This window comes from Anser anser (genome assembly GCF_964211835.1).
Source record: "Anser anser genome assembly, chromosome: 5".
In the NCBI taxonomy this organism is placed as follows: Eukaryota; Metazoa; Chordata; class Aves; order Anseriformes; family Anatidae; genus Anser; species Anser anser.
The window spans coordinates 35,641,355-35,666,820 of record NC_139725.1 but is presented as its reverse complement, the minus strand read 5'-3'; the positions used below and the strand labels follow the sequence as shown (position 1 = coordinate 35,666,820).

At 45.1% G+C, this 25,466-nt stretch overlaps 4 protein-coding genes and 1 long non-coding RNA gene across 14 annotated transcripts in view; 3 read left to right on the top strand and 2 right to left on the bottom strand.

Annotated features, from left to right (window-relative positions):
* Nucleotides 1-1,011: 1,011 nt before the first annotated feature.
* On the bottom strand, nucleotides 1,012-7,867 carry CCDC32 (coiled-coil domain containing 32). Of its 4 annotated transcripts, none has more exons than XM_083839735.1 (4): nucleotides 7,844-7,867; nucleotides 6,757-7,006; nucleotides 4,360-4,516; nucleotides 1,012-2,875 (listed from the first exon to the last, which is right to left on the bottom strand). In XM_083839735.1, the coding sequence occupies exons 2-4, from the start codon at nucleotides 6,995-6,997 to the stop codon at nucleotides 2,740-2,742; spliced, it is 534 nt and encodes a 177-aa protein (XP_083695861.1). In that variant the 5' UTR covers nucleotides 6,998-7,006; nucleotides 7,844-7,867; the 3' UTR covers nucleotides 1,012-2,739. The 4 variants fall into 4 exon arrangements, with proteins under 4 accessions (XP_083695861.1, XP_083695858.1, XP_083695859.1 ...); XM_083839732.1 differs by lacking the exon at nucleotides 7,844-7,867 and adding an exon at nucleotides 7,339-7,489; XM_083839733.1 differs by lacking the exon at nucleotides 7,844-7,867 and adding an exon at nucleotides 7,314-7,374.
* LOC310900961 (protein-L-isoaspartate(D-aspartate) O-methyltransferase-like) lies at nucleotides 7,483-13,247 on the top strand. Of its 4 annotated transcripts, none has more exons than XM_083839728.1 (9): nucleotides 7,483-7,619; nucleotides 7,952-8,128; nucleotides 8,987-9,091; nucleotides 9,663-9,694; nucleotides 10,189-10,293; nucleotides 11,246-11,366; nucleotides 12,061-12,146; nucleotides 12,365-12,534; nucleotides 12,853-13,247. In XM_083839728.1, the coding sequence occupies exons 2-9, from the start codon at nucleotides 8,014-8,016 to the stop codon at nucleotides 12,863-12,865; spliced, it is 747 nt and encodes a 248-aa protein (XP_083695854.1). In that variant the 5' UTR covers nucleotides 7,483-7,619; nucleotides 7,952-8,013; the 3' UTR covers nucleotides 12,866-13,247. The 4 variants fall into 4 exon arrangements, with proteins under 4 accessions (XP_083695854.1, XP_083695856.1, XP_083695855.1 ...); XM_083839729.1 differs by having other exon boundaries at nucleotides 7,484-7,619; nucleotides 8,003-8,128; XM_083839730.1 differs by lacking the exon at nucleotides 12,853-13,247 and having other exon boundaries at nucleotides 12,365-12,843.
* Nucleotides 13,248-13,514: 267 nt separating this feature from the next.
* On the top strand, nucleotides 13,515-17,107 carry RPUSD2 (RNA pseudouridine synthase domain containing 2). Its single transcript, XM_083839726.1, has 3 exons — nucleotides 13,515-14,054; nucleotides 14,193-14,489; nucleotides 15,270-17,107. Exons 1-3 carry the CDS (start codon nucleotides 13,665-13,667, stop codon nucleotides 16,059-16,061), a joined length of 1,479 nt encoding a protein of 492 aa, XP_083695852.1. The 5' UTR covers nucleotides 13,515-13,664; the 3' UTR covers nucleotides 16,062-17,107.
* A 245-nt stretch (nucleotides 17,108-17,352) lies between these two features.
* Nucleotides 17,353-19,597, bottom strand: LOC310900963. Its single transcript, XR_014585484.1, has 2 exons — nucleotides 19,500-19,597; nucleotides 17,353-19,180 (listed from the first exon to the last, which is right to left on the bottom strand). It is a non-coding gene; the product is annotated as an uncharacterized lncRNA (long non-coding RNA).
* The window catches only part of KNL1 (kinetochore scaffold 1), a 31,281-nt gene continuing 25,147 nt past the window's right edge, over nucleotides 19,333-25,466 (top strand). Inside the window, exons 1-6 of one of the 4 annotated variants that reach the window (XM_083839725.1) lie at nucleotides 19,333-19,611; nucleotides 22,118-22,171; nucleotides 22,593-22,632; nucleotides 23,383-23,442; nucleotides 24,715-24,776; nucleotides 25,247-25,299. In XM_083839725.1, the coding sequence (XP_083695851.1) occupies nucleotides 22,137-22,171; nucleotides 22,593-22,632; nucleotides 23,383-23,442; nucleotides 24,715-24,776; nucleotides 25,247-25,299 (250 nt within the window). In that variant the 5' untranslated portion in view covers nucleotides 19,333-19,611; nucleotides 22,118-22,136. The other 3 variants (XM_083839723.1, XM_083839722.1, XM_083839724.1) reach the window with 3 other exon arrangements.

Here is a 25,466-nt window from a genome sequence, read left to right as displayed (position 1 = left end):
AGCCTTTGGAGCAAGCTGCCAGTTGCTGGGGCTGGACCTATCGCTTGATCGGGATGCAGTCTCCAATTAAATGCCAATCTCTAAGCAGTTAGGTTTTGGCAGGTCTAATTCTCTCCTGAAAGGGTGATGCTGCAGCGCTTCAGGACCTAATTTACTGTCTTGTGCTGACATTACCAATCAAGAGCCACAAATGGAAAACCAGTGTCTCTTCCTGACCCGTGTCCAGCATCACAACGCAGCAAAAACACCACAGAGTCCTGCACTCATTTGGCTTTCTTGACCGTGCCAAAGCCGGTAGGTGGAGCTGGTATTACACTGCTGGAAGCCAACGAACCCTTTGACAGCACAGTTGGTGCTGCTCAGGGAGGGAGCTGACAGAGGCGCATGCCTCACGGACAAAGGTCTCTTCAGTTATCACTGAAACAACCAGCACTAGTTCTCGTCTCCTCCTCCATCACAAGGCGTTTGTTTGACTTTCTGGCATCCATTCTGCTTGATGCTGATTTATTCTGAGTTTGTTTTGTTTGTTTTACTTAAGTCCCTGGATCTGATTAAAGTTTTCAGGACCTGTTCTCAGTTTGGGGGCAACAGGCCTTACTCCAGGCCGTCCTGGAAGAGCACGCTTTACAAATACAAAGGGTTGGAAATAGCTGCTCTTCCCTTCTACATTCAAGCAGATTCTGCTGTGCAAAATGCCACTCAGAGTAGCTGGTATTTTGGACAAATTGAGGCAGATGGCCTTTCCATTCCTCATTCTTTTGTATGTGAAGAACAGATAAATGTAACTAAGCAGCAAAGGACCTATGTATGTCTTGCTGGAGTATCAATGCAAATCTGAAGTGCTCAGCTAATTCTGTGTTTGGACAATTCTTCCCCAAGCCCTTTCCGTGAGCTTCTGAGATACTTTTAAATAAAATGTTGAGTACTGCTTTCTCTTAGCTCCTCTAAATGAAGAGCTAGATTATGGGGACCTGAGACTTTAAATGTTTCGGTACAGTTATTTTGAATACATTTCTTGCTCAGATAGCTTTAATGGGAATAGACAAGATGATATAAAGCATCTTCACAGTCACTGTTAATCACAAGAAGGAAGGGTATTGACTGTAAAATAGCCTGGGAACAGAAAAAGAAACTGCATTTTTCTCTTTGTACATACCATTTCTGATAAATACTCAAAAGCATCTTCATTACAGTTTGACAGCACAGGTGAGAGAGAGTATTTACAGCACATTATCTGACTGTACAGCATAGCAGACTTATTTTTAGAGATAAATTAATAGGGACACTTAAAAGATGAGAAAGAGACCCTCTTCAACACTGCCAAAGCTTTGTAGGCCCTTTATCATTGACATTCAGGTGATTCACCGTATTTCTCAAACCTCTGTGTTTGCTCTAATGGAGAGCTCTGAGTGTGACTTCTTTAGTAAATGGCGAGGCTGGGGTGGATGGTTACACAGGTAAGGCTGATTGCGTGGGCAAACACCAAGTCACCACACTGAAGAAGCAGCAACAGAATAACAGCTGTCAGGGGATGAAACAATAGCACCATTTATAATTGTACAGAGACAGGAAACAATGAAGGTGGTATCAAGGAGCTCTTTTTAAAAATGTATTTTCATAGAGATACATAATGAACAGTCTAGTGTGCATAAGCTGCTAGAACTACCCCTGCAATTTCTGTCTAAAGAGCTTTATTTGACAGAAGATGTACACTGCTTCCCTCTATCGACCTTTAGTGTCAATGCTAAGACAGAAAGCACAGCTCACAGAAGCATTAGTCTTATACAAGTACACAATTGCTGATTCTTTGACTAATAATGGGAAACAACCCTCTGTAGAATGAAACAGGATGAAGAAAAAATACATATATACTGGAATATATTTAAAGTCAAATAATTCTGTGCTAGTCTGTGATGAAAACAAGCTATTTGTAGCCTCCTTGGTCATCACACTTGTTTTCCTGATGTAGGATCTCATCTGACCCTCTCCTGGAGGGACTGAAGGAGATGAGAGAAACAGATACAACATGACCAATAATAAAAATACTCCTTCTCCAGCCCATTCTGTATCAGAGTTTGGATGGCCAATGAAGTGGGATATTCTAGGAGGGGGCATTACAAGGACAGGAATATTAAGTAGTCTCCTGTTGCTACAATCTCAATATCATCAATTTATCGATTGCAGTGATGGTTTCCTTTAGGACTCCAAGTTCGAGTAGGCAAACAGTATCTGTTCTCCTCCAGGCACAGCTCAGAGCCAGCCCAAACATAAACAGTGAAGTTCGATAGAAAACACAGTGGACTTTGCAGGAAAAGAATACCCAATTTAGTGATAAAAGAGGTATAAGACAGGAAAAAAAACTGATTCAGTGGTTTATCTGTTCTATTCTAGACCATTATGCCTTCTGATGCTTCTGAACAACTGCTCTTTCTTTTGTTCAGAGTGCCTCCTGACGAGTTACAGACAACTCACATTCATACTGGAATGATTAGGTTGCTACAGGTTGGGACTAGATCGAAGTAGGATTTCAGTTCAATGTATGCTGTTTCACTCTTACCCACAACAAATGCCAGTCAATATCTCTGGAGGTCCAGAGCAGTTTTGTTGTTGTTTTTTTTTCTTTCTTTTGTTTTTTTAAATGATTGACAATTGGCGCTTATGCCTCCCTCCCGCATTTGGGTTATTACTGTTGCTGCACACAGCTTCGTTGGGGTTTGGACGAGAGGCATGGCGTGTATCTCACTGCTCAGCAGCTGGAGGTTCTTCAGTCTCCTGCTTCTCTGGCTGCGATTCTGGAGGGATGAGGTACTGTACTTCTTCAGTATTGATTGCCACTTTATCAGGTTGTAGCCAGCGCTTTAGATGCTCTAGAGTGCTGAGGGAAAGCAAAGACAGAGTGAAACATAAGATAGCGGTTTCACAGGAAGGTACAAAAAGATCTGTTAGCCACACTAACACCAGAAAGGGGAGGAGAGGTTGCAAAAAGTATGTCCACATCCTAGTATGCTAATGATATGGATACTATAGATGTACATAAATACACACTCACTCATAGTCTATCTCAAAATAGCTGGTCTGACTGGAAAAGTTCTACCCCATCTTGTTTAAATACCGACTAAAGTTTATTTTAATTCTGAAATGTGTATCTATACGCTCATCCTCCAGGAAGTGTGATACACGCCATTCAGTCCTTGCACTGAAAAATTAACTTGTTCTTGCTCTTTTACAAGAGCAAAGTTTTGCTTGGTAGTGTCCGTGAGATGATTTGCATGCTTAAAAGTTAAGGCTTGTTTAATTACATTGCTGGGTGAGAACCAAGTAGTCTGGTACCATTCGGGGTAACCTCTATCTAACTTCATTCAGTCAAATTCTGGTGAGGAAAATATTTTCATGGATAACATCCTCAGCCTTTAAAAACAAAGTGGGAAGAACATCTATGCCTACAGCAACTTGTGTTTTAACTATATCACATTCAAGTTAACTGGTCAAAGAATCTAAAACCTACATATAAACGTGGATTATTTGTCATACTTGAACTCCAAAACTAGCTAAAGTAGATTTTCTTCAAGGGAGAAAGATAATCTTCTTTTCAGTTAGAAGCAATCGTGAAAAATGTCAGCTCAGAAAATAGAAATATGGAGAGCATTATAAGTGATTGGGAATGTGAGATTACTAAAGAAAAAGACTCTCATCTTAATTCATATATCATCTGTAAAAGGGTAACGGGTGAGAGAGCAGAAGCATTGTAAGGGAGGCACTGAACTGAGAGCCACTCAGGAAATCTAATCTCAGGACTGGTACCAACCCCAGAAAGAACTTCAAATCCCACTTGTCTCTGAAGCAGTACTTAACTGGGCCCTGACAAAGACACAGGGAATGGTCTGTACTTAGCTGTTAAAAGTCAAGCCTTAAAAAAAGTAATTTGAGATGTATTAGACATTCCCTCCCTACCCAAAATGTGACAAGGGTAGTTGTCAAATAGGTTTCTGTTCTTTCCACTCTAGATCACCCCAGTCCAAGGGATGCAAAATCAGTGAACAGCTTTGAAAGTTCAACCCACCCGTGCCCTCTGTGTTTCCCTCTAGCATGATACAAATCTGCTTGGTGGGGGACCAGATGATTTCCAGAGGTCCCCTCCAACCTCAATCATTCTGTGATTCTGTGAAATGGTCATTATCAAAGTTGTTTAGAAAGCTTGGGAGTCTTGACAAGCTGCAGTGAGACCTTTTCTGTCATAATGCCCTCTCACAAGTCCTGACAAACCCTTATTTTACATTTTAAGAAATAAAGTCTAATCTATTTGCCAACATAGATGATTATGCCTTAAGTGGTAGTCCATCTCTTTGACCTGCTTATTACCTCTCATCAGATTCATGTCCCTCTACATAAAATTCAGACTCAAACTTCTCCTGTAGGAACCTGTCCCAGCATTCTTTCTTAGCTTGGGAAAGGGTACGCAGCATGTCCTTGGAAGTCACCTCTTGAGACAAACCTTTTATTCTCATTAGTCTTCTCTCTGAAGAGACAAAAGAGGGGTCTCTATTATAATTTTCTCAAGGGAAGGAAAAAAGAAGTGTCTACACTTTGATATTAAAAAGCTTAAATTAACATTTCAAGACTTAATATTTTAAAAAGTAACTTTTTCTTGCATTTGAAGTCTGCATGACAGTATTTCATTTATGTATGTGTTTGTAATTTGGAGTGACGTTTCAGAAGGAAATAAGGTGTGTATGCAATCAGTCACCTCTGCCCATTTTTGTGTTTTAATAACTTTTGCACTTTTCAATTTCAATGAAACTTTCACGCAGAAGGCACAGATCTTGGAGGCATTAAGTGCCCACAATTTCCATGCAAATTGGCATGGAATATAAACCACACTAATTGTAGTGTGAAATTCAAATAATGCTCAAACTGAGACCGGGGAGGGCGGAATGCAGAGTGCAGCAGTATTATCAGTTGGATATCACAGAATAGAATGTAACATTGTGAGTTTTCTCAGTCACAGGCTACAACGAAAACCATGTTTTTACCAGATGCAGGGTAATCCAACTACACTACACAAAGCTGCAAGAAAGCAAATTTCATGGAGTTCCTCCAGTCACAAAATCCCTTTATAATGGATTCCTTCTTAAACTGGGTCAGGAATCAACTTGTGCTCACACTTTTTTTTTAATTGAAAAGTGTATGTTTGTTAGTTGAACTGCACTAGCTCAAAACATGGCGGCCCACTTGTTACTCTTTTTGAAGTTTATCTTATGTCACAGAACTGGGTTGTCACTGACAGTGTCTGGCCCGAACAATTCTTAAGACTTGAAATACCATATCTGCCCAAACGTACTGGCAGGCTGATCCTATGATGGCTCAAATATTAATCCTGGCCATGTACAAACCCAGGACAAGTTTATACTTCTGTTGACTTAGCTAGAAGACACAAGACAAACTTTGTGCTAGCTTTATGCTTTCATCCTGACTCTGAGAAAACAGATCCAGTTCCAATATGAAGTCTGCTTGTGAAAATTAATCCATTAGCATTTTCTGAGCAAATTGGAACTGCAGCAGCAATTAATACCAGAAGAGCAATTTGTGGCTTGTTGCTATGGCACCTTTGATCAGATACCAAGAGCTCTACTTAGTGTACTGTGAAACAACAGTCTGAAACAGTAACAAAGTCAAAATGGAGGCTCTGGCAGAAATATAAGCTTACAAAAAACACCTCTGCAACCCTGACCCCCTTCTTCTTGGTCTGTTCCTGCATGCAACCTCGTATGCAAGACAACATGACTGTGTGGCTGCATTGCAAACCAGATTACAAACTGACCCAAATAAAAATAACTCCATAGAAAGGAAGGAAGGGGAAGAAGAGCCATAAAAAATATTTTAACACAACTGGAGAAAGAAGCAGTCCAACTGTTGGAGTGCAGGGGAACCTCAAAGGCTCCTCCTAAAAGGCACCAAGAGCATCCTTCCTGCAGCTGAATACTATTGTATAATGTGACCTCTGAAGGGAGCAGGGAATACTTAAAACTAGGTGGCTAATTTCCTGGCCTTGGAACTAAAGACTGCTCTTAGCAGTGCTAGGATGTTGGCTCCAATAATGGTAACTTTATCTTTCCCCATATCAAGTGTTTCTATCAGATTTTATACTGTTAACAATTACTACATGGTTTTATAGATTATGCAGGAATTAACTAATCGCATTGAGGCTAACTGCATAATCTGTCACTTTAAAATAGAGATTCGGGCAGGCTTTATTTGGGAAAGCATCAGAGCTTTCTTTCCTATATCTGCCCCCCTACCTCCCCAGCCAGAAAACAGGTCATAGAAATAAATGTCACTTTTTTCTTTCCATTCAGTTGTGTCTCCTGAGACTCTGTGAAATAATGAAACAAATGATGGTGACACAGAAACACAAAGGCACTACAGTCAGTTCAAAACACATTTCCCCTCAGTCAACTACAGTAGAACTACGTGCTGCCCAGAGAAAGAAACAGCAGTATCCCTATTCTATTTATTTTGCAGGAAAAGCATAAATTCTTAGGTTTATACTTGATAGAGAGTTTCTTCCAAGGGAATAGTTGAAGAAGCTACAGTTGTGCTTCTCATTTCCACTTGCATTAACCGAGTCAGACAATCTACTGAGTATGTGCAAGACATTTTTCCAACCAGAGGTGCGAGCACCATCGCCCCGGCCTCATAAACAGTGCCATAGTTATCCTCAGGTGTCTAAGCACAATCAACACCTTACCAGACACTCACCGAGGGATGCCAAATATACCTCTGAATCATTCAGTGGAGCCCAGGGCTTCAGGTTTGTTTGAGAAGAGCCTCCGGACACGTTGCTCTGGCTTGCCCCGTCGGCGTACGCATCCGTGAAGGAGTCTGTGAAAGCATCGCTGTCGTCCTGAAGCTCTGGACGGGGCAGACACGAGCAGATTTCAGCCCAGAGGTCTTCACTGGACCTGGCGACGGCGGCGTCAACGCTCTCGATCATCCTCATGGCGAGGAGCTGAGAAAAGGGGGAGAAAGGACGCGCGGTGAGCGTGACCTGGGACTTCCGCACCCTCTGCTCGAGCCACCTCAGGGGAGCCTCTAGGTGCTCTTAGGGCACCTTTAGGGGACTTTCCGCAGCACGGGGGTGACACGCTCCGGGGCTCACGGTTACAGCCGGGCCCTAAGGCCGCGGGGCCCCGGCTGCTCGCCGGCCCGGACCCTGCAGGCCCCGCAACCCCCGGCCCCTGTCACGACCGCCCGCCCAGCTCGGCAGCCCTCCTCCGCCGGGCACAGCGGGGCCGCACCGCCCGACGCCCCCAAACCTGGCTCGGCCACCGCCGCTCGTACCGTCAACACGGCAAGCCGCGACGGCTTCAGACCGAGCATTGATTGACATGCAGATTTAACCAATCACCTCGCTCCTTTGGGTGGAGGGAGGGCGCCTATTAGCCCAGCCCTCAGAGGAGGCGGGAAAATGGGCAGGAGGTGGGAGGGAGAGTGACGCTGCTGCGGTGCCATCTTGGTAAAGGGCGGAAGGTTTCCTGAGCGGCGTAGGCGAGAGAGGCGCGACACCTGGCAACGGGCGGCTGGGGGACGGAGACCGGGACCGGGGACCGGGACAGGGACAGGTATGGGGACAGGGCCGGGGCCGGGGCCGGGGACCTGGGTCGAGTATGGGGCTGGGGCCCGGGTCCGATAACCGATGTCCCCGTGACCCGCGGATGACGCCTTGTTGTTGGGTTTTGGAGGGCTGCGCAGGGTAATTTGCAATTTTAAGCGCAAAAAGCTGTTAATTATGTCACGGCTCTTCCCTTTAAACACAAAAAGCTGGTAATTATGGCACAGCACTTACCTATAACCAAGGTGTCGATGCACCAGTGCTGATGGCACCCTGTGTAGCGTGCTCCGCTGTCTTCGAGCAGCGCCTGGTATCGATTATTTTGTTTTTAACCCAAAAAAGGCTCGGGTTTGGGCGTGCCCATCGGAGATCCCGTCCCCTTTCCCCTGGCAGGTGTCTGTGGGATGAGCCACCTGCTGCCCTGCGCCACGCTGACACTCATGGGACTGCTCCTCGCCAGGACGATGGCCTGGACTTCCAGCGGAAAGACACACCCCGAGCTGGTCAACAACCTCTACAGTGAGTAACGGGGCTGTGTCTGGTCCCCACGGGTGCTTCGAGCAGCCCCTGGGAGCCTCTGGTGCTTCAGGGTTAAGGTGTTTGGTGTCCTGCAGCATACCCATTGCGATACCGGTCGTTCCGAAGCGGCAGAGTTAGAAGGCCGAAATTTCACAGCGTCGCAATCTGAACTTGTCCTAGTTATAATTGGAAACGAGAGGTTACGCCAGAAGTAGCAGGAAAGGCTATCCCCGCAGCCCGCCTGCCATTCCTCTCACGGGGTAAACGCGTGACGCCTTTTAAAACGCTGCACGGAGTGGCGTTGCTCTGAGCCGGCAGACGCTCAGCTTCTTGGCAGTGTTTCACCTCCACGGATGTGCCCTGGGATTGGAGTCACGCGTGGTGTTGCTGCCCTGCTCCGGGCAGCATCTGGAACACAAGTAAAAATAGCTTTGAATTTCCTCAGCTGCTAAAGCCACGCTGATTTTCCCTGCGGTGCAAAGGAATGGTGAATGTTTCTATAGTCGTTAAATCTGAACCGGAGTCTCCACCTTCAGGACTGAAAGTGTGACTTGTTTACTATATTTAACACTCCTAGGCATGCTGTAGTTATAGCTAACAATCCTCTGGGCTGATGGTGTGACCATACTGTGATTTCATCCAGTGCAGCAAAACCTGAAAAAGATGTACTTTCATCTGCAGGGTTTTCTCTGTGTGTGTTTTTTTTTTTTTTTGTGTGTCAATTCTCAGATAGCTTAGTAAGGACTCTCCCAGTTCTGCTGCTAACTCCCAGAGCTGTATTGCCTCCTTCCAAATATCTTCTTGCTTCCATACTGAGGATTTAAGTCCTTTCTCTGTCTGTTTTCCTCCATCTCCCAGAAAAAGGAATAATTAAATCACAGCGGGTCTTCGATGTGTTACTGGCTACTGACAGAGGCCACTACATCAAATATTTCCCATACATGGATTCTCCTCAATCTATCGGTGAGTAACTCAAAGAATCACCATTTTTATGGTGTTTGTGTTGACTATGCTAGCCACAGTGACAGAGGGGCATGAGGTGCCTCAGCAGGTTGGAGTTCTTAATGCTGGACGCGCTATCACCAAAACAGTGGCTGAGTTTTTAGACAGGTCAGGTAGAGCAATCCTCATCCGTATTTCAGCTTGGGGGATCCAGAGGAAATATAGAACAATAGAACAATATAGATTTTCCACAGTCAAAACGTGCATTGATCGTTCTGAGTTCAGCTTGTGGGAGGGAAACAAACACAGCCTGTGATAGCTGCAGAGCATTTTGATGAATGAGCTGGGCGCTGGAGGTTGGAGCAGTTGGGAACTGAAGCACTAAAGCTACCTTGGTCTCATTATTAATCCTCCAGGAGGTGATTATAAGTCAGTGAAGTGCTTTAGCGAGGCAAAAGAAGAGTCTTCTTGTATTTTTAGGGAACGGGGAGGGAGATTAAAGAACTGTTCACGGTGGAGATTTTGATAATTAATTGGATCTTATCACCATCATTTCTTTATCACGTAACTCTTGTCACTGGCTTCCTTTTAGGATACAAGGCTACAATCAGTGCACCACATATGGTGAGATGAAACTTTCTTTTTTAACAGAAACGCAGGAAATTGTTTGTCTCCCCCATCCCTTGCCTTTTTAAATTTTACTTAAATACTAAATTTTACTTAAATACTGAGGTAGAAAGGTGAAACAGGTCCCGCGGACATGATTGCCGTGCCTGTTTCTTTAGATGCTGAAACTTTTTTTTTTTAGTTCATTTAAAAGCATGCTCAGGTAGAAATTCTGTGTAACTGGGGAGAACCATTAATATTGTCATAATAATAATCTTTTTTGCATGATATTTTTATTCCTGCTCCTTCGCATATTGACTGGACCTCTTTGTAACTGCTGTTCTGCAAAAAGACGTTCCAGATCAAACACTACTCGCTCTGAACATGTCAGACAAAACACCCAGTGTGCTGTGTTTAAATCAGAGCACAAAGTGCTTGGAACAAGAAAAAGTTGGAGGAGGAGGAAAGTAAAATGGGATGTTTCACACTGTCTTGTACTTGTACCCGCACAGCATGCCCATGCACTGGAGTTGTTGAAGGATCAGCTTGTGGAAGGTGCAAAAGCACTGGACGTCGGATCCGGGAGCGGGTACCTTACAGCTTGCTTTGCCAGGATGGTAAGCTCACAGGATTCCAGGCCTAGTGAGCAAGGGGCACCAGAGCAGGTAGCTTGCCATAGCTGGCATGTGCTTTTTGGGAGGAGGGAAGAGGACCGAGGGAAGTGGTGAACTGCTCCCATACCATTTTGTAGTAAAAACAAACACGGTGATTTTTGAAGTGGATGTTGTATCTGCTGTCAGATCACTTCGTACCTTAACCCAGGTCAGATTGAGTGGGGTGTGTTAATCTGCTGTGCAAGTCTGTTGTAGGTTTTTAGTTTCTTCTTAAGTAGTCACAGTCTGTGACAGGACAAGGGAGAATGGGCTTAAGTTGTGCCAGGGGAGGTTTAGGTTGGATATTAGGAAGAACTTCTTTAACTGAAAGGATTGTGAGGCATTGGAATGGGCTGCCCAGGGAAGGGATTGAGTCACCATCCCTGGAGGTCTTTAAGCTCTACATCTAAACATCTTTTAGCGATATGGTTTAGTGGAGGACCTGTTAATGTTAGGTCAGAGGTTGGACTAGGTGATCTTGAAGGTCTCTCCCAACCTAGATGATTCTGTGAAATTCCTGAAGGCATTTTCTGTGAAGTGCTAGAAAGCTTGTCAAGTTACTCTTCTCAGGAAGTTGGTTAGTAAGGAACTGGCCCTGCCAAGGAAGCTGCTAATTGTACCAAGTAATTATTTATTTGGGAATGAAGGGTTGCTGGGAATCCCCATAGGCCATGTCTGTGTATCCCTTGAGTAGCTAACCTAACTGGAACTGCTCAGCCTTAAAACCAAAGTGGCACAGTATTTGCACCTCCTTGTTCAGACACTCTGCTCTGAAGTTTCTTCCTAGAAATTCTCCAGCCCCCACAGTACCTTGTCGTATAAAGTGCACCTCTGTACCTATAGGGTGTACAGAGTCTTTCTGCATCTCTGTGCATGCAGGAGGTAGATAGGTGTTTGTCTGCTCTTTCCTTTGTAGATGGGCCCAACAGGGAAAGCTGTGGGTGTAGAACACATTAAAGAGCTGGTGAACGAATCCATCAGAAATGTCCAAGAAGACGATCCGACTTTGCTCAGCTCTGGCCGTGTAAAACTTGTGGGTGAGCTCCCTGGGACCCTGATGCTTGACCCCTTCTGTGAGCATGCATTAGCTCTGGCTGTCTGCAGAGCTCTGCTTCTCAAAACAGTGGTTCCAAGCTGTGTTGATGCTTTCCACGCTGTTGCTAGAAATCACAGGCTAACTAAGCACAGTGTAACACTGACTTGAACGCTACGGTGTACATAAGCAGCTTTTAATGCTGCAGGCAGCCGAGCACACACCTCACTTCTGAACGTGTAGTCCCTACCTTAATTCAGTAAGAGGTGTTCTTCAGAAGAGAGTGGTTGTACCACATCTGAGTTTTAGTTTATTTGAACGGGTCTGCACACACTTTGTGTATTATTATTTTGTTTTTCCTTTTTTTTTTTTTTGTTAATTTGCATCAGCTCATTCTGTATCCAGAATCTCAAGACTGCACAAAGCTACTGTATTACATAAAGGCCCTCCTGGCTTTGGCTGTTCCATTTTCCAGCATGGTTCAATTCCAGAAATATCTCCCCATTCTTAAAATGTAAATGAATGCTACATTTCTAGCAGACAGGTCAGTGCTCTGACATGGGAATTCACGTTGCTATCACAGTCTTGATATAAAGTTTTCCTCCTCTAAATTTCAATTGAAAGAATATATGGAGAAATATTTTTGCATGGAATTGTTGTCTGAACAAGTCTTTTCTGCTTGCTTTTCCCTCCTGCAGTTGGAGATGGCAGGCAGGGATACCCTGAGGAGGCTCCTTATGATGCCATTCACGTCGGGGCAGCAGCACCAACAGTACCAAAGGAGGTAAGAGTGGTCGTGTGGGATGTCAGTTGCTGTTGGCTGCCTTCATCAGTAGCTGTGATAAAACTGATAGTTAGGGAACCATGGGAACCTTCCTTTTTTTTGTCTGTTTGCATGGAGCTGGCAAGCTTGTGTTTTTCAAGATGTCGTGACCTTCACAGCTTGGCTGACTTCTGTTGTCTCTTCTTGGCTCTGCTGATTCCGATCTCTCTGATTGCCAGCTGCTGAATGAACTGAAGCCGGGAGGTCGGCTGATACTGCCCGTGGGTCCTGAGGGTGCGAACCAAGTCCTGATGCAATACGACAAAACCAGCGATGGGGAGATCATCGAAACCCAGCTGATGGGTGTGATCTACGTTCCTCTGACGGATAAGGAAAAGCAGTGGCCTCGGTAAACACTCGCAGCGTTTCTCCTCTCCACCCCGTGGGCTTGCTCTCCTTGAGTGCTGGCTTTGCTGACAGATCCCTGGATTCCTAGCAGCTGCTGTTTGTAAAGGACCGAAGGAAGAGGCTAACTAGTAGGCACATCAGGGGAGTAGGATGCGTTTTCTATTAGCTAGGGATCGCACACCGAGGACTCGAGCCTTTTTTTTTGTTGTTGTTGTTTTTTGGAGCCTCTGCACATTCATAAACGCTGCAGCTGTGTCGATTCTGTCGCTGAGCCGAAGGCAAATGCGTGACAGTAACTGCTGGTTTTTCTTTGCCTCAGGGACGAATTCTGACAGCGGGATGGATATCTCTAAGGTCACCTCAGAAAGCTCACGGACTCACCTCAGAAAGCTCACGGACGGGACTCGGACGGCCTGCATGGCTTTGCTTTTTGAGCGGGAGCTCTGGCAGTGGCTGTGCTTGCGAAGGCGAGCGCTGCTTCAACAGAGCTCGGGACGGAGAAAAGGCTGCGGCTCGGGCAGAGCCGGGTCTGGCCGCGGTGCTTTGGTCCGGCCGAGCCCAGCCCCAGGTGGTGGGTGACTCCTGCACAGAGAGCTGCAGGGGCAGGCGGGCTTACGCCTCCCCGCAGCCACCCCCTAACAGCGACCCTCTAACGCTTGGAGAAAAAACAAGGCACCCGTACCGGCTCAGGGCACGGTGCTCTGACCGAGCTCATTTACGCGAGCGCGTTCTCTTCTTTCCTGCGTCAGCAACCCCGAGTTTTGGGGGTAAAAACGCCGGGAACTGGGGAGTTAGAAAACCGTGGTGGTGGCCCGGGGGAGCAGGAGGCGTGGCCTGGGGGCGAGGGGCGTGGCCTAGGACAGGGGGCGTGGCTAGTGGTGGGGCGTGAATGGGGTGGGGGCGTGGCTTGGTGGGTGGGGGCGTGGCTAAGTGGAAAGGGGTGTGGTTAAGGGAAGCGGAGGCGCGGTTAAGGGCTGAGGGGGCGTGGCCCGCGGCGGCGACCGCCTTCGGCGATTGGCTGCGCGGCGTGGCGTCACTCGGCGCGCCGGCGCGCTGTGTGCGGCGTGGCTGCGGGTGGTGGGGCGGGGGTGGGGCCGGGGGCAGCGGCTGCTTCTCCTCCCCCGGCGCGGCATGGCGGAGCCGGGGCCCAAGAGCGGCGCTGGGGGGGGGGAGGAGGAGGAGGAGGAGGAGGAGGAGGCTGCCCCGGCCCCGAAGAAGCGCCGCGTGGCCGCCGGGGAGCGCTACGTGCCGCCGCCGCGGAAGCTGAAGGCGGGGGTGAGCTTCAGCGCGGCGCATTTCGCCGAGACCTCGTACTACTTCGAGGGGGGGCTGCGCAAGGTGCGGCCCTACTACTTCGACTTCCGCACCTACTGCAAGGGGCGCTGGGTCGGCCGCAGCCTCCTGCACGTCTTCAGCACCGAGTTCCGCGCCCAGCCCCTCGCCTTCTACCGCGCCGCCGCCCGCGCCGGCCGCCTGCGCCTCAACGAGGAGCCCGTGCGGGACCTGGACGTCGTGCTTAAGGTGGGCGCCTCTCCCTCCTTCTTTCCCTTCGTCCCTTAATCCCTTCTTCCCTCCCTTCATCCCTCCGAAGCTTCTCGGGTGCCTGGCCTGATGGTGTGCCTATGCAGAATGCACGCTAATTGTCAGCTTTTCTCGCAGAATAATGATTTTCTCCGAAACACGGTGCATCGCCACGAGCCGCCGGTTACTGCCCAGCCTATCCAAATCCTGGCGGAGGACGATGAGGTGGTGGTCGTAGACAAACCGTCCTCCTTGCCGGTGCATCCCTGCGGGAGGTTTCGGCACAACACTGTCATCTTCATCCTCGGCAAAGAGCACAACCTTAAGGAACTGCATACAATTCATCGACTCGATCGCATGACCTCAGGAGTGCTTATGTTTGCCAAGACGGTGGAGGTGTCCAAGAGGATCGACGAGCAGGTTCGGGAGAGACAGGTGAGAGCTAAGGGCTGCAGTAGTTTTGGGGGGTTCTTGTGCGGTATTTTCTTGAAACACGCTAAGGCAAAAAGTCAGTCAAACTTTTGGTCTAAACAAACCCAATTCTAAGGACAGCTTGCGTTCTTCTTCCTGTCCTTATTGTGCAAAGTGTGGAAGGCATCAAGAGAGAAAGATGGAGCAAAACCGTAAGCAATTTTGGTAGTATTGTGTTGAAGGGGGTTTCCATCCCTGTGGGATTGTGCAAACTGGCTGGTATTGTGCATGGAGTCTTGGAAAGGTTTGGGTTGGAAGGGACCTCTAAAGATCAGCTGGTCCGTCAGTTAGAGAGCAGTTTTATTTATCAGTATAAGCGTGTCAGTCATCTAATACTTTTTCCATTTTAAGCTTTAGAAGTTTCTCTCATTTTTTTTCCACTGGTTTTCAGTCCAAACAGAACTATTGCTGTAGGGTGCTAGCTTCCAGGATTTACTTCAAGGCAATGAGGGTCACAGCAAAAAGCACTGAGAGGCAACTCTTGAACTTGATATGGGGAAGACAGTTCAGGCCCTTATGTTCTTGAATTCTCAATTAGTTGGAAGCTAGAATGAGAGAAACTTGGTTAAAAAGCTGTTTTTTCTTTTCCTGTTCAGTTGTAATAAAACTTCAAGAGTAGATTAACTAAAATGAAAAATATGTATTTCATTGATGAGAGAGGGAGGGTAACCAGGATGAGACTGAATCATAATCAGACCTGAGACAGTTTTCTCTTCTGAGATTTTTTGTTCTTTCTGCCTGTAGCTGGAAAAAGAGTACGTGTGTCGTGTGGTGGGGGAGTTCCCAGAACACGAAGTGGTCTGCGAAGAGCCCATACTGGTTGTTTCATACAAGGTGGGGGTGTGCCGTGTGGACCCTAAAGGGAAATCCTGCAAAACCATCTTCCAAAGGCTCAGTTACAACGGTAAGACAAGCGTTGTCAAGTGTCTTCCGCGTACTGGCCGCACACACCAGATCCGGGTCCACTTGCAGTACCTGGGATATCCCATTGTCAATGACCCCATCTATAACATGGAAGCCTGGGGCCCTGAAAAGGGCAAAGGTGGCAAGATTGGTAAAACAGATGAAGAACTCCTTAAGGCGCTCGTGGAGGAGCATCGTTCCAAACAGAGCCTGGATGTCTTGGGGATTTCAGAAGAGGACTTGAACACCGATGCAGAAAATCAAGACTCTGGTAATTCAAACGAGTGCACAGAATCTGTGCAGGCTGATCCTATAAATGAGAACTCCTGCCCTGCTGAGGGCACTAAGGATCCTGAGAGAAATGAAACACCAGCTTGTACACTGGACCCTGATACCAATCTGGAAACACTTGAAAAAACTACAGAACTAGGTTCATGTGAGAACAAGGGTGGGCAAACAGGAGGAAATTGTTCAGAAGAGAAGGACCCTTTATGCATGGAGTGTAAAATTACAAGGCGGGACCCATCTCCAAAGGAGCTGGTGATGTACCTACATGCCTTGCGCTATAAGGGCGCAGAGTTTGACTATTGCTCCAAGATGCCTGAATGGGCCATGGAGGACTGGGAGGAATGACAGAGGGCATGACATCTAAGGGCATTGTTCTAGTGTGGCCAGAGAAGTGTCTTGTAAAGACCTAAGGTTTCAGTGTGCTTGAGGTGAAGAAACTGCTGGTGACTTGAAATGGGGTGGGAAGGCCCCCATATTGTTGGGGCCGGCAAATTGCTGTGGCTGCTGACAGGCACTGTAAAAGGTGGGCAAGAACATGGGGGTTCAGTGCTAGAATTACATTGTCATTTAGTGAACACCTGGGCAACAAACACCTCAAATGTGTTACAGGTCTGCTGTCAATTACCTGCAGAGAAAATTTAGTGCATACACTTAATTTAAGAAAGCGATTTTTCTTTTGGCCTGCTATATAATGTTCTTGTACTGTACGGTGAGAGCTGGTGGAATATTGTTCAACATACTGGATGTCACATCATACAGGAAAACTATTTGTACTTTGATTTTATTGTCAGACTGATTTTAAAACCAAAACATTAACACTGAGAATGCCATAAGGTAAAACCAGAGCACTGTGAAGCTGATTTCTTTACTGTTTGTCAGCAAGGTGGACTTTGCTTTGAAATTGCTCTTTTAGAATTCCTTCACATAATTACTTGATTTGGGATTAGTAACTCTAGGAATAGATCTGTGTGTTGAGCCTATTTCTGGAGGTACTAGTCCCAAGATTTTATCCGTATAAGACTTATAAGGAGACTTGATTTAGCAGAGTGTCTTGCTGTGTGCCCTGTGACGCATCTTCTGCCTTCTCAAAAACGTCATCTTCTCTGAGAACCTATTGATTTCTAATCCTTATGCCTCAAATAAAAACATCTCCATACTTGAACAAAAACCCAAGGTAGAGACCAGTCTACCAACTTTCACTTTGTTTTTACCATACCATGGTCAAATTGTTTCTGAATGGTGTGTATTTGTTTTTAATGTTGCTTCACATGTGCTTCAAGCTGACAATTGGCCTTAAACAAAAAAAGACTGTTTTATAAGCAAACGAGAAGCTTTTCTTAATACAGTTTATAGTAATGTTTCCAGGATGATAAATATCACTATAGTTCTTATTTTCATTGATGTTTATATGGCCTCTGAGAGGTTTATTACAATCATTGTATTAGGTTCTTTTTTTTGTCCGTCTTAGGCAACCTCAGTGGTAATGACCAGCTGCACACAATCAAAACCTTTCCTGGGAAGAGCCATGTTATTTCAGGATCCTCTGCACCCACCTACATAGGATGCATGCATAGGGTTCAACACTTCTAAAATGTTATAGAAACCTTTTTTAAAGGTGAGAAAAGGAATCCAGGAGGCCTGATGCTATTCAGCAAGCATGTCACCAGCCTTGCTGGAGTGTGGTCCAGTACTGGATGCTCTTTCCTTGTCATGCTGAGCTTTACACTCTCAACCCACCAAGACACAAAGGTTACGGGAGAAACCCCTGTTTCACAAGGTATTCTTGAGTGGGGTGCTGCGGACATGTGCTCCATGACTAAGGTTTGCCAGGCCAACAGGAACTACTACTCTCCTCCTTGGCAAGGCTCTTAAAATCACCTGTTGATACCCACAGGTGTGACCAGGATCCAATAGCCCAAAGTAGCCAAGTGATTTTTTTTTTCCTTTCCTGTACATCCAGCTGTTGTTGAATGTTTCTGTAAGAGTTCATTCAGACTTGAGCTTTGCTCTTCCACATCCTGCTAAGGGTCTCTCATGATTTTAATGTAACCACAGATTTTTATATTTTTTTTCCTGCCATCATGTAATAAGGCTGGTCTAGTATTTAGCTGCAGGCAGCTTGTTAAACAAAGGAGGTAAAAACTCCCCTGTGTTATCTATTTTTTTCATACACTGAAATATATATATTTCATCTATGTAAATGAAAATTTGGTGCCTTCAAAATAAGAATATGTGCAACTGTTACTAGCTTTAGACATGGGGAAAAAGGGTGGATTTAGGGGCAGCTGAGCTTTAATTGAGACTGACATGACCCAAGTTATACTGTCCGTTGTTGTTTTTTTTGTTTGTTTTTTCCTCTGCAAGAAAAAAGCACCTGAAAAAAATTATACTGGCTTGTGTCGATAGATGGAGACCAGATGGACAAATGTGGAACTGCTGCTCACTGTTGTGTTTCACTTTTTCTGGCTATCCCTAATCGCTGTAGTTAATATATTTTCATTATCACACCTTGCTGGTCAAGAAATGCCGTGACTTGTCTTTTCAAGACACTTTAGGCAATGACCCTTCAAGGTTGGTTTCACAAGGAGCTTACCAGCGATGGCATCACGTTTCAGTTTGAGTCCGAGCTGGTAGTTTCACACTGCGCAGCCACTGGGTGTCTGCTGCTGGTACCTGCTAAAAACACGCACAAGATAAAACATCTTCTGGTTTGCTACCGAGGAAAGTATTTCTGCCAGTGATGGCATGTGATAAATCCCCACCTAGGCCTGAGAATTAGCCCAAATGTGACCAGGGAGCTCATCTCCCATTTTTTCCAGCTGTGTTTTAACCAGTCCATTACAGGTGCCACTTGTGCGTATAAAGAGCTACCGTATGGCCACGCTCTGCATAGGATCTGGTATAATCTGATTTCCACCAGGATTTAAGCGTTGTTCAATCTGGGCAGTGTAGCCTGGAGGGCTCTGGGAGCTGTTCCAGTAAATTACATGTGAGAGGCCCCTTCCGCTTGTGCTAATTACAGTAATTATGGCTTCAACATGCAGCAAAGTCTCAGGGGAGCATTTTGTTTCATTAACTTCTCCTTCCAGATTTTTAAGTTAACTCTTCACGCAGAGTAGCTCTTAGTAATCAGTTACACTTCTAAAATCTCAATAACTACAGGAAAAGCCCGTTAAAACAGTCAGCGTGGATGTAATTTCAGTGAGGCACAGTGATCAGCCTCGCCGGAGCTCCCTCAGCCCCTGATTTTGCAAAAATTTATTTACCCGAAGCTCCCACCAGGGATTTGGCAAACCTGAATGAGACAATTTGGGTCGAAAGAAGCAGTTTGGTGGTGGTTGGGCACGGAGGTTGCAGGTCTCCAGGGGGTGCGGCTGCCTCCCCTCAGGCCTCCTTGCGCGGCCCCAGGCGGCGGGAGGGATGCGCGGGGGGGGGCGGTATACACCTTGGCAGCCCTCGAGGAGCTAAAAGTAAATAAATAAGATAAGGGGAAAAAAAACGTGAGGTGTGGGGGAGAGAAAAAAGACAAAAAGTTGACTCCCGACGAGGATGGGATTCGAACCCACGCGTGCAGAGCACAATGGATTAGCAGTCCATCGCCTTAACCACTCGGCCACCTCGTCACGAGAGCCCTGTTTCTCGCACAGCCCATAAGAATCCGCACCACCTGCTCCCGGCCTCGCCTCCCGCCCACCGCCCGCTCTGCGAGATGGCGCCCGTCCGCCGCCCTTTGGCGGCAAGAACACAGGACGACGCGACCGGACAGCGACCGAGCCACCCTACCCCGGGTGTTCTCCGCTGCTTCACACTCATTCCTCCGGCTGTGGCGCGGTGCCGGCGAGGAATAATCCCGAAAAGGAGGACAACAAGCTGGCATCACGGAGGCCGCCATATTGTACGGAACGCCGGGGGCCGCCATGTCGTACGGAGCGCTAGGGGGGCGCCATGTTGTACGTCCTGCCGTCGGGCGGGCGGTTTGGCGCGCGGCGGTTGGGTTTGAACCGTGAGGCGGCGGCGGCGGCGCCGTGAGGGCAGTGAGTGAGGGGCCGGGGGGGGGCTGGCGGGGCTGAGGGGGTTTCAGAGCCCTGGAGGGGCTTTGGGGGGCTGGGAGCAGCGCAGGGGGTTGTAGGGAACGTAGTTCTGGTAGCGTGCGGCCAGTTTGAATTTTTTTTTTTTATATTTGTAAGTTTTGATAAGCGCGGCAAGCGACCAGCGAAGTGTTCCTGTGGGCGTCGCCAACATGGGGGCAAACCTTTCACCGACGTTCAAATTGTTGCTTCCCCTTATTCTTCATACAGTTATCTTTTTCAAAGCGGGCTCGTTGCATTTCGAGTTTCTCCAGGGTCTCCTGCCAGTAATATTAACGTTGGTAATAGATCTCACAGCTGCCTTCAGCCCCGTCGCGAGGCGCGGTTGTCTCTCCCTGCAGCTCGCAGCCAAGGCAGTCCGTGGCTGTGAATTTTGAGGAAAATTGCAAAAAGGCACCGGGAGCCCTGCACACAGAGCAGTTTCACCTAAGATGGAAGACACTTTTATACCTCAAGTCTTTAAAAGCTCCCTCCACGTACTGTGGTGTTGCGAACAAAGAAACCCTATCCCCTTACTGACTTTCTCAGTACCCGGATGCATTGTAGCAAAAATACCGAGCGTTTTAATTACATCATGATCTTGTTATTTAAGTCGTTAAATTTCCCTGCAAGACTTGCTAGCGTTATTTGTGAAACGTGAAAGTTACCAGGTGGAAGCTGTTCAAGAGATGCTACTCTTCCACAGGCCTACTATAGCCTTATTTTTGGTTATATAATACTCCATCTCAAGGAACTAAAATGTTTTATATTTAGAAACAAAATATAACCTTGTGCTGTTAATAGACTGAATGGTGCCAAGTTCAGGCCTGAGGGGATTTCAGTGTGCTGGGGCAGCCCAGAAATGTGAGGGGAACCTCGATAAAATGCACGATAGGCTTAGGTTGGTCAACACCATGCAGTACTTTTGGGAAAACACCTCTGTAAGCAATAGCTACAGGTGTATGCTAGCCTTTGGGTATCGCTCCGGGTAGTGCTCCCAGGCCGTCTTGGTTTTGTTGCCTCAGAGCTGCAGGCCCTGAAAGCCAAGGCCTCTGCAGTTCCCTTTCTGAGGGGTGTATAGCAATACCCCACTAGTAAGTGATTGATTTAGTGTTTCACTAACCCTAGAGCTTTTTTTTTTTTTTTTTAAGCCTCCATAAGGCTTAGCTTTTCCTTGGTCATCTTGTGGTTTAAATGCTGTGGTCTATGGTGAGGAGGCTGGCTTGGTGGAGAAGAAGGGGAGATGTTGCCTACTGGGGGGAACTTATGAATGTGTATGAATACCTTTGGGAAAGTTTCAAGAAGATGGAGCCAGAAGGGATGAGACGCAATGAGCACAAACTGGACTACAAGAAATTTCACTCAAACATCAGAAAAAAAAATGCAGAGAAGGTGGAACAGGTTGTCCCAGAGCAACTGGCCATAGCTTTGGGTAGGGGGTTGGACTGTACGATCTCCAGAGGTCCCTTCCCACCTTCAAGAGTCTGTGATTTTGTGAAATGCAAAAGCTGAGCAGTTCCTCTCTATTTCTAATTGTCTCTTAAAAAAAAAAAAAGTGTTTTACAATTTGCTTAACCCTTGCCTAGGCAAGAGTTTCTCTTAAGGCGTTGTTTGCTGAGGTTTAGCAAGGGGAAAATGCAATGCGGTGGTATTGTCAGATTGCTTATAGCTGTCACATAAGAATATTTTGCGATAGTAGTAGTGATGGAGATAAATATCACTGAAATCTAGGAAAGAGCACAGAAAAATGTGTTTGTTGATATTATGGTGTTGATTCAATGCTACAATATATTGTGTTCTTTGTCAGGTCCATGGGAGAATGAGGTTATGAGGAATATTAACCTGGTATTCAAAGCCTTGTATTTTGTTGTGCTGTATAGGAAACCTGAGGTAATATCCTAAGGCATCTTCACGGTGTGGGTTAACTCATTATCCCCTGCTGTGACTTTTAATAGGCATACTAGTTCATAAAAGAGAAGATATTCTTGGGGTGGCAGGGAGTAGTAGTGAATGAAAAATTGTCTTATGTGTCAGAGCGAACTAGTGCACTTTGTATTGTAGAAAGCTTGATCGTATTTATCCCCAGCAGTTACCAAAATCTTAATTTTAAGTAGAAGGCTGCCGAACCAGTAAGACTCAAACTGCTAGCACATCTGATTTATAACATGATATGCAGTAGAAACCATTGAATTGGGAGGCCTGTTAGACATCAGAGAATTCCTCTGAGTAAAGAAGGATAAAGAAGAAAATTTTAGCAACTGACTGAGTCTAGTATCTAGTTGTTGTTCTATACAATATTCTTAGTGAGACTCATTAATATTTTTTTGATTTCAGTATTGCATTTCCCACAGAAATGGACAAGATTTATTCAGACCCTAACGTGGAAAAGTAAGTTGAAACCTCATAAGAACCTCATTGTGATTCGGCTGTTGTCTTTTAGATGCAAAATGTTTCTTAATCCCTGTGTGCACTTTAGGATCTCTTGAATGAAATATGCTGTCCATCAAGAAGAAAAACAGGGAGGTTTTTTGATTATGGTGTAGGAAAGCTCGAGGAAGTCTCATAGCAGCAGATTGTCTAGAGACTGACCACAGGGGTCAGAGCACAATATGTTGAATTTTCCAAGGGTTATGTACGGGACCTAGCATTGGAATGATCTGTTCCAAGCAAGTTTGTTCAAGTAATTTCACACTTGTAAAAATAATGGAGAAATTGAATTATTAACCATAAAAACGTGGCAGCACTGTTCAAGAAATACATCTTGGTTCCAGTTTATGCACTAATATCTATTTCTCTTTTTTCCTTCCAGTGATAATACAGAGCACATAAGAGGAAAGCGACTGTCCTCTGTGAGTAACTTAAGGCATTTCTAAAATAAAACTGAGTGAGTGAAGGAAGGAAAGGGGAGCCATAAAGAAGAATTAGTTTTCTCATTACAGCCTGAAGAAAAACATACCAAGAGCAAAGAAAGACCCTATTAAGTTTGTGATTGAATGTGACGCTTCTGGCTGTTACAGATTCTCTACTGCCAAGTAATCAGTTCATGTATTCTTGTGAAATACCAGTTCACTGATTGTATGGACGGCTGATGTATTCAAATCTGAAAGCATTGCTGTTCACATTAGCAATGTGGCAGAAGATGACACAATTTCCACAGAAGGATTCGCAGGTGAAGCGAGTGTACAGGGATATACCTGGTAATTTTCTGATTGAAGTGAATGAATTTAGTATTCAGAAGGACAGTTTACCCACTCTTTTCTCAAAATAAGTAAATACATGAGTAAGATATTCAAAAATTAAAGTTATGCCTTCAGGGTTACAGATTCAGAATTTTATGAATTCTTTGGTCAATAATAAGTATACCTTCAACTGAAGGAACTCCCGTGTATGGTGCGTTGGTGAGAAGCAGGGTCAGAGACTGGGACAGATGCCCAATGCAAGAGTGAATTGTAGGTTATGAAATCCATGGTAACTTGTGCATAAATGATGTCTTGAACTGCTTGTACACCAGCTGTGACTGAACCAGTCATTTACTCGTTGCTTGATCCTTTCTTTTGTGGGTGCTGGGGCTGATTTTCTCAACTTACACTTTCTTTTAGATTTTAAAGGCTCCACGAAATCCTCTTGATGATTTGGGAAACGGGAATGAACTCACTCAGGTAGGTCTGTTAAGTCCTCTTTTGCTGACTCTCTTAATATCTTTGGTTTACTCCTCAACTTGTCCCTGATTAAACAGGGTCACTACAATAATGTAGGTGTAAAAACTCCTGTAATAACTGCTTTGGAGGATACTGTTTGGAGTAATAAATATTACATGAAATCCATTGAACTTTTATTTTACATCAGAATATGTCTTCTGTCAAGCATGGAGGAATAACCAGAAATTAAAATAAAAAATAAAAATCTTGCTTCTGGTGTAGTACACGTGATTTGAAGTTTGCCACCTGGAGTACTGTGTGCAGCTCTGGGGCCCACAGTGTAAGAAAGAAAAGACCTCTCAGAGTGGGTCCAGAGGCTGGAGCACCTCTCTAATAACTTCTTTCAAATATGAAATATGAGCCTGAGATACTCGTGCATAATATATTTCAAAACTGGTTTGAGTATGAAGAGCAGCTCAGTCTTCATTTAAACTTTAATACCTTTTAACAATGATGCGTAGTACTGCTACTGGGCAATATAGAACCATCGTATGCAGTAGTGTGACTTTGTTCATAACTGCTTGTGATGCTGACATAGTTCCTCTGTGCCTATAATGGATAATGTCAGTACGTCAACACGTTGTCTACTTTCTTAAACAATGAGTATTCTGCTGTCCTGGGCAGAGCTATTTAGTTAGGGAACCTTACTGCAGACACCTGCACCGCAGTGGTATGGTGAATTAGCTTTCCAGTATATGCAGCGTTGCATTGTTACACGCCCTGTAACATTGCATTAGTATAATCATGTAGTCAGTGATACCATTTAAACGTTTCTTTAGGAAAATATCAGTGGTGATTTTGATTCTTCCATGCATCCTTCCCTTTCTCCCATAAAGACAAGTGTTTTTTTCAGTTGTCACAGAAAGCTAAATTTAAAAAAAAAAAATCTTGCAACTCACTTGTGCTAAGCAGCTAAGTATTTTTTTCCCTAGTATGCCAAACATTATGCCAGACAAAAATCTTTATAAGTGGTATTCTGCTTCTTCTGTCTGAAACCAAGCAGTTAGTACAAAATGATCTTTAGAACCTGCTTCTTGTGAGATAGGTGTCTCTCTGCGAAGAGGAGAGAAGCTGGAGAACTATAAGTAGTTTAAAGATGTTGGCAAATATCTGTTGTACTTGTTGAGCTATTATGCTTGCATTTTTTATTTTTGTGTGTGTGAAAAGCTATAATTATTGTGGATTATGGCATACGAACTGTTCTCTGTACATCAAACTTTTTTTTTTTGTCAGGATATCAATATAGATAAACGTAGGAAAAACTCCCGACGTGTCAGCTTTGCGAACACCATAAAGTAAGTTTGATCTGAAGGATGCGGATTTACATCTCTTTTATTACCTACAACTTTATGCTTAAAAAATCTGCTATCACCTAAAATTGCTGTTTGCATACATCTATGGGCATTCAGTGAAGAAAATTGTGAAAATATGGGAATTTCAGTGAAGAAAATACTAAGTTGATCTTGAGCCCTAATAGAAACATTATTCACTTTCTCATCCTAGCTATAAAAAATGATGGAGTAAATTTCATATAATTAGGAAACTTTGGTTTTCGTTAACTTTTCTAGTGATTTTCACATGAAGTATGATAATGGCATCTTCCTGCTGGAAAGTATGATTGGGTTCAGTAAGCTGCTGTCTTTTGGTATCATTTCAGAACATACCATGTGGGAAAAGACTGAGATTAAGGCTTTTTTTTTTTTTTTTAATTTGCATTAAAACAGATCATCTTATGTTTTCAAAAACTGTTTTCCTTTGTTCTTAGCTGCAGAGTCTTCCAGCGAGATCTTAAGAATAATGCAGAGAGAGAAAATGAAGGTAAAAAGTCCTTTCTTTTCTGATAGGTTTCACAGACTATTAGCAACAAGACTTCAGCCAGAATTTAAGAAGTCAAGCTTGTCAGTCGTAGATAGGGAACAACGTGGTCAGCTGTTTGTGATAGACTGGATGAAAACCCATTAGTTACTAGTACTTAGTTACTATTA

Coding starts and splice junctions, on each gene's coding strand:
- CCDC32 (XM_083839732.1), bottom strand. CDS start 7,377: ATGCTCGGTCTGAAGCCGTCGCGGCTTGCCGTGTTGACG. Junction 7,007..7,338: donor CGCGGCTTGCCGTGTTGACG/GTACGAGCGGCG, acceptor CCCTTTTCTCAG/CTCCTCGCCATGAGGATGAT. Junction 2,876..4,359: donor GGACATGAATCTGATGAGAG/GTAATAAGCAGG, acceptor GCTTTCCCTCAG/CACTCTAGAGCATCTAAAGC.
- LOC310900961 (XM_083839728.1), top strand. CDS start 8,014: ATGAGCCACCTGCTGCCCTGCGCCACGCTGACACTCATGGGACTGCTC. Junction 8,129..8,986: donor GCTGGTCAACAACCTCTACA/GTGAGTAACGGG, acceptor TCCATCTCCCAG/AAAAAGGAATAATTAAATCA. Junction 12,147..12,364: donor CACCAACAGTACCAAAGGAG/GTAAGAGTGGTC, acceptor TCTGATTGCCAG/CTGCTGAATGAACTGAAGCC.
- RPUSD2 (XM_083839726.1), top strand. CDS start 13,665: ATGGCGGAGCCGGGGCCCAAGAGCGGCGCTGGGGGGGGGGAGGAGGAG. Junction 14,055..14,192: donor ACCTGGACGTCGTGCTTAAG/GTGGGCGCCTCT, acceptor CTTTTCTCGCAG/AATAATGATTTTCTCCGAAA. Junction 14,490..15,269: donor AGCAGGTTCGGGAGAGACAG/GTGAGAGCTAAG, acceptor TTCTGCCTGTAG/CTGGAAAAAGAGTACGTGTG.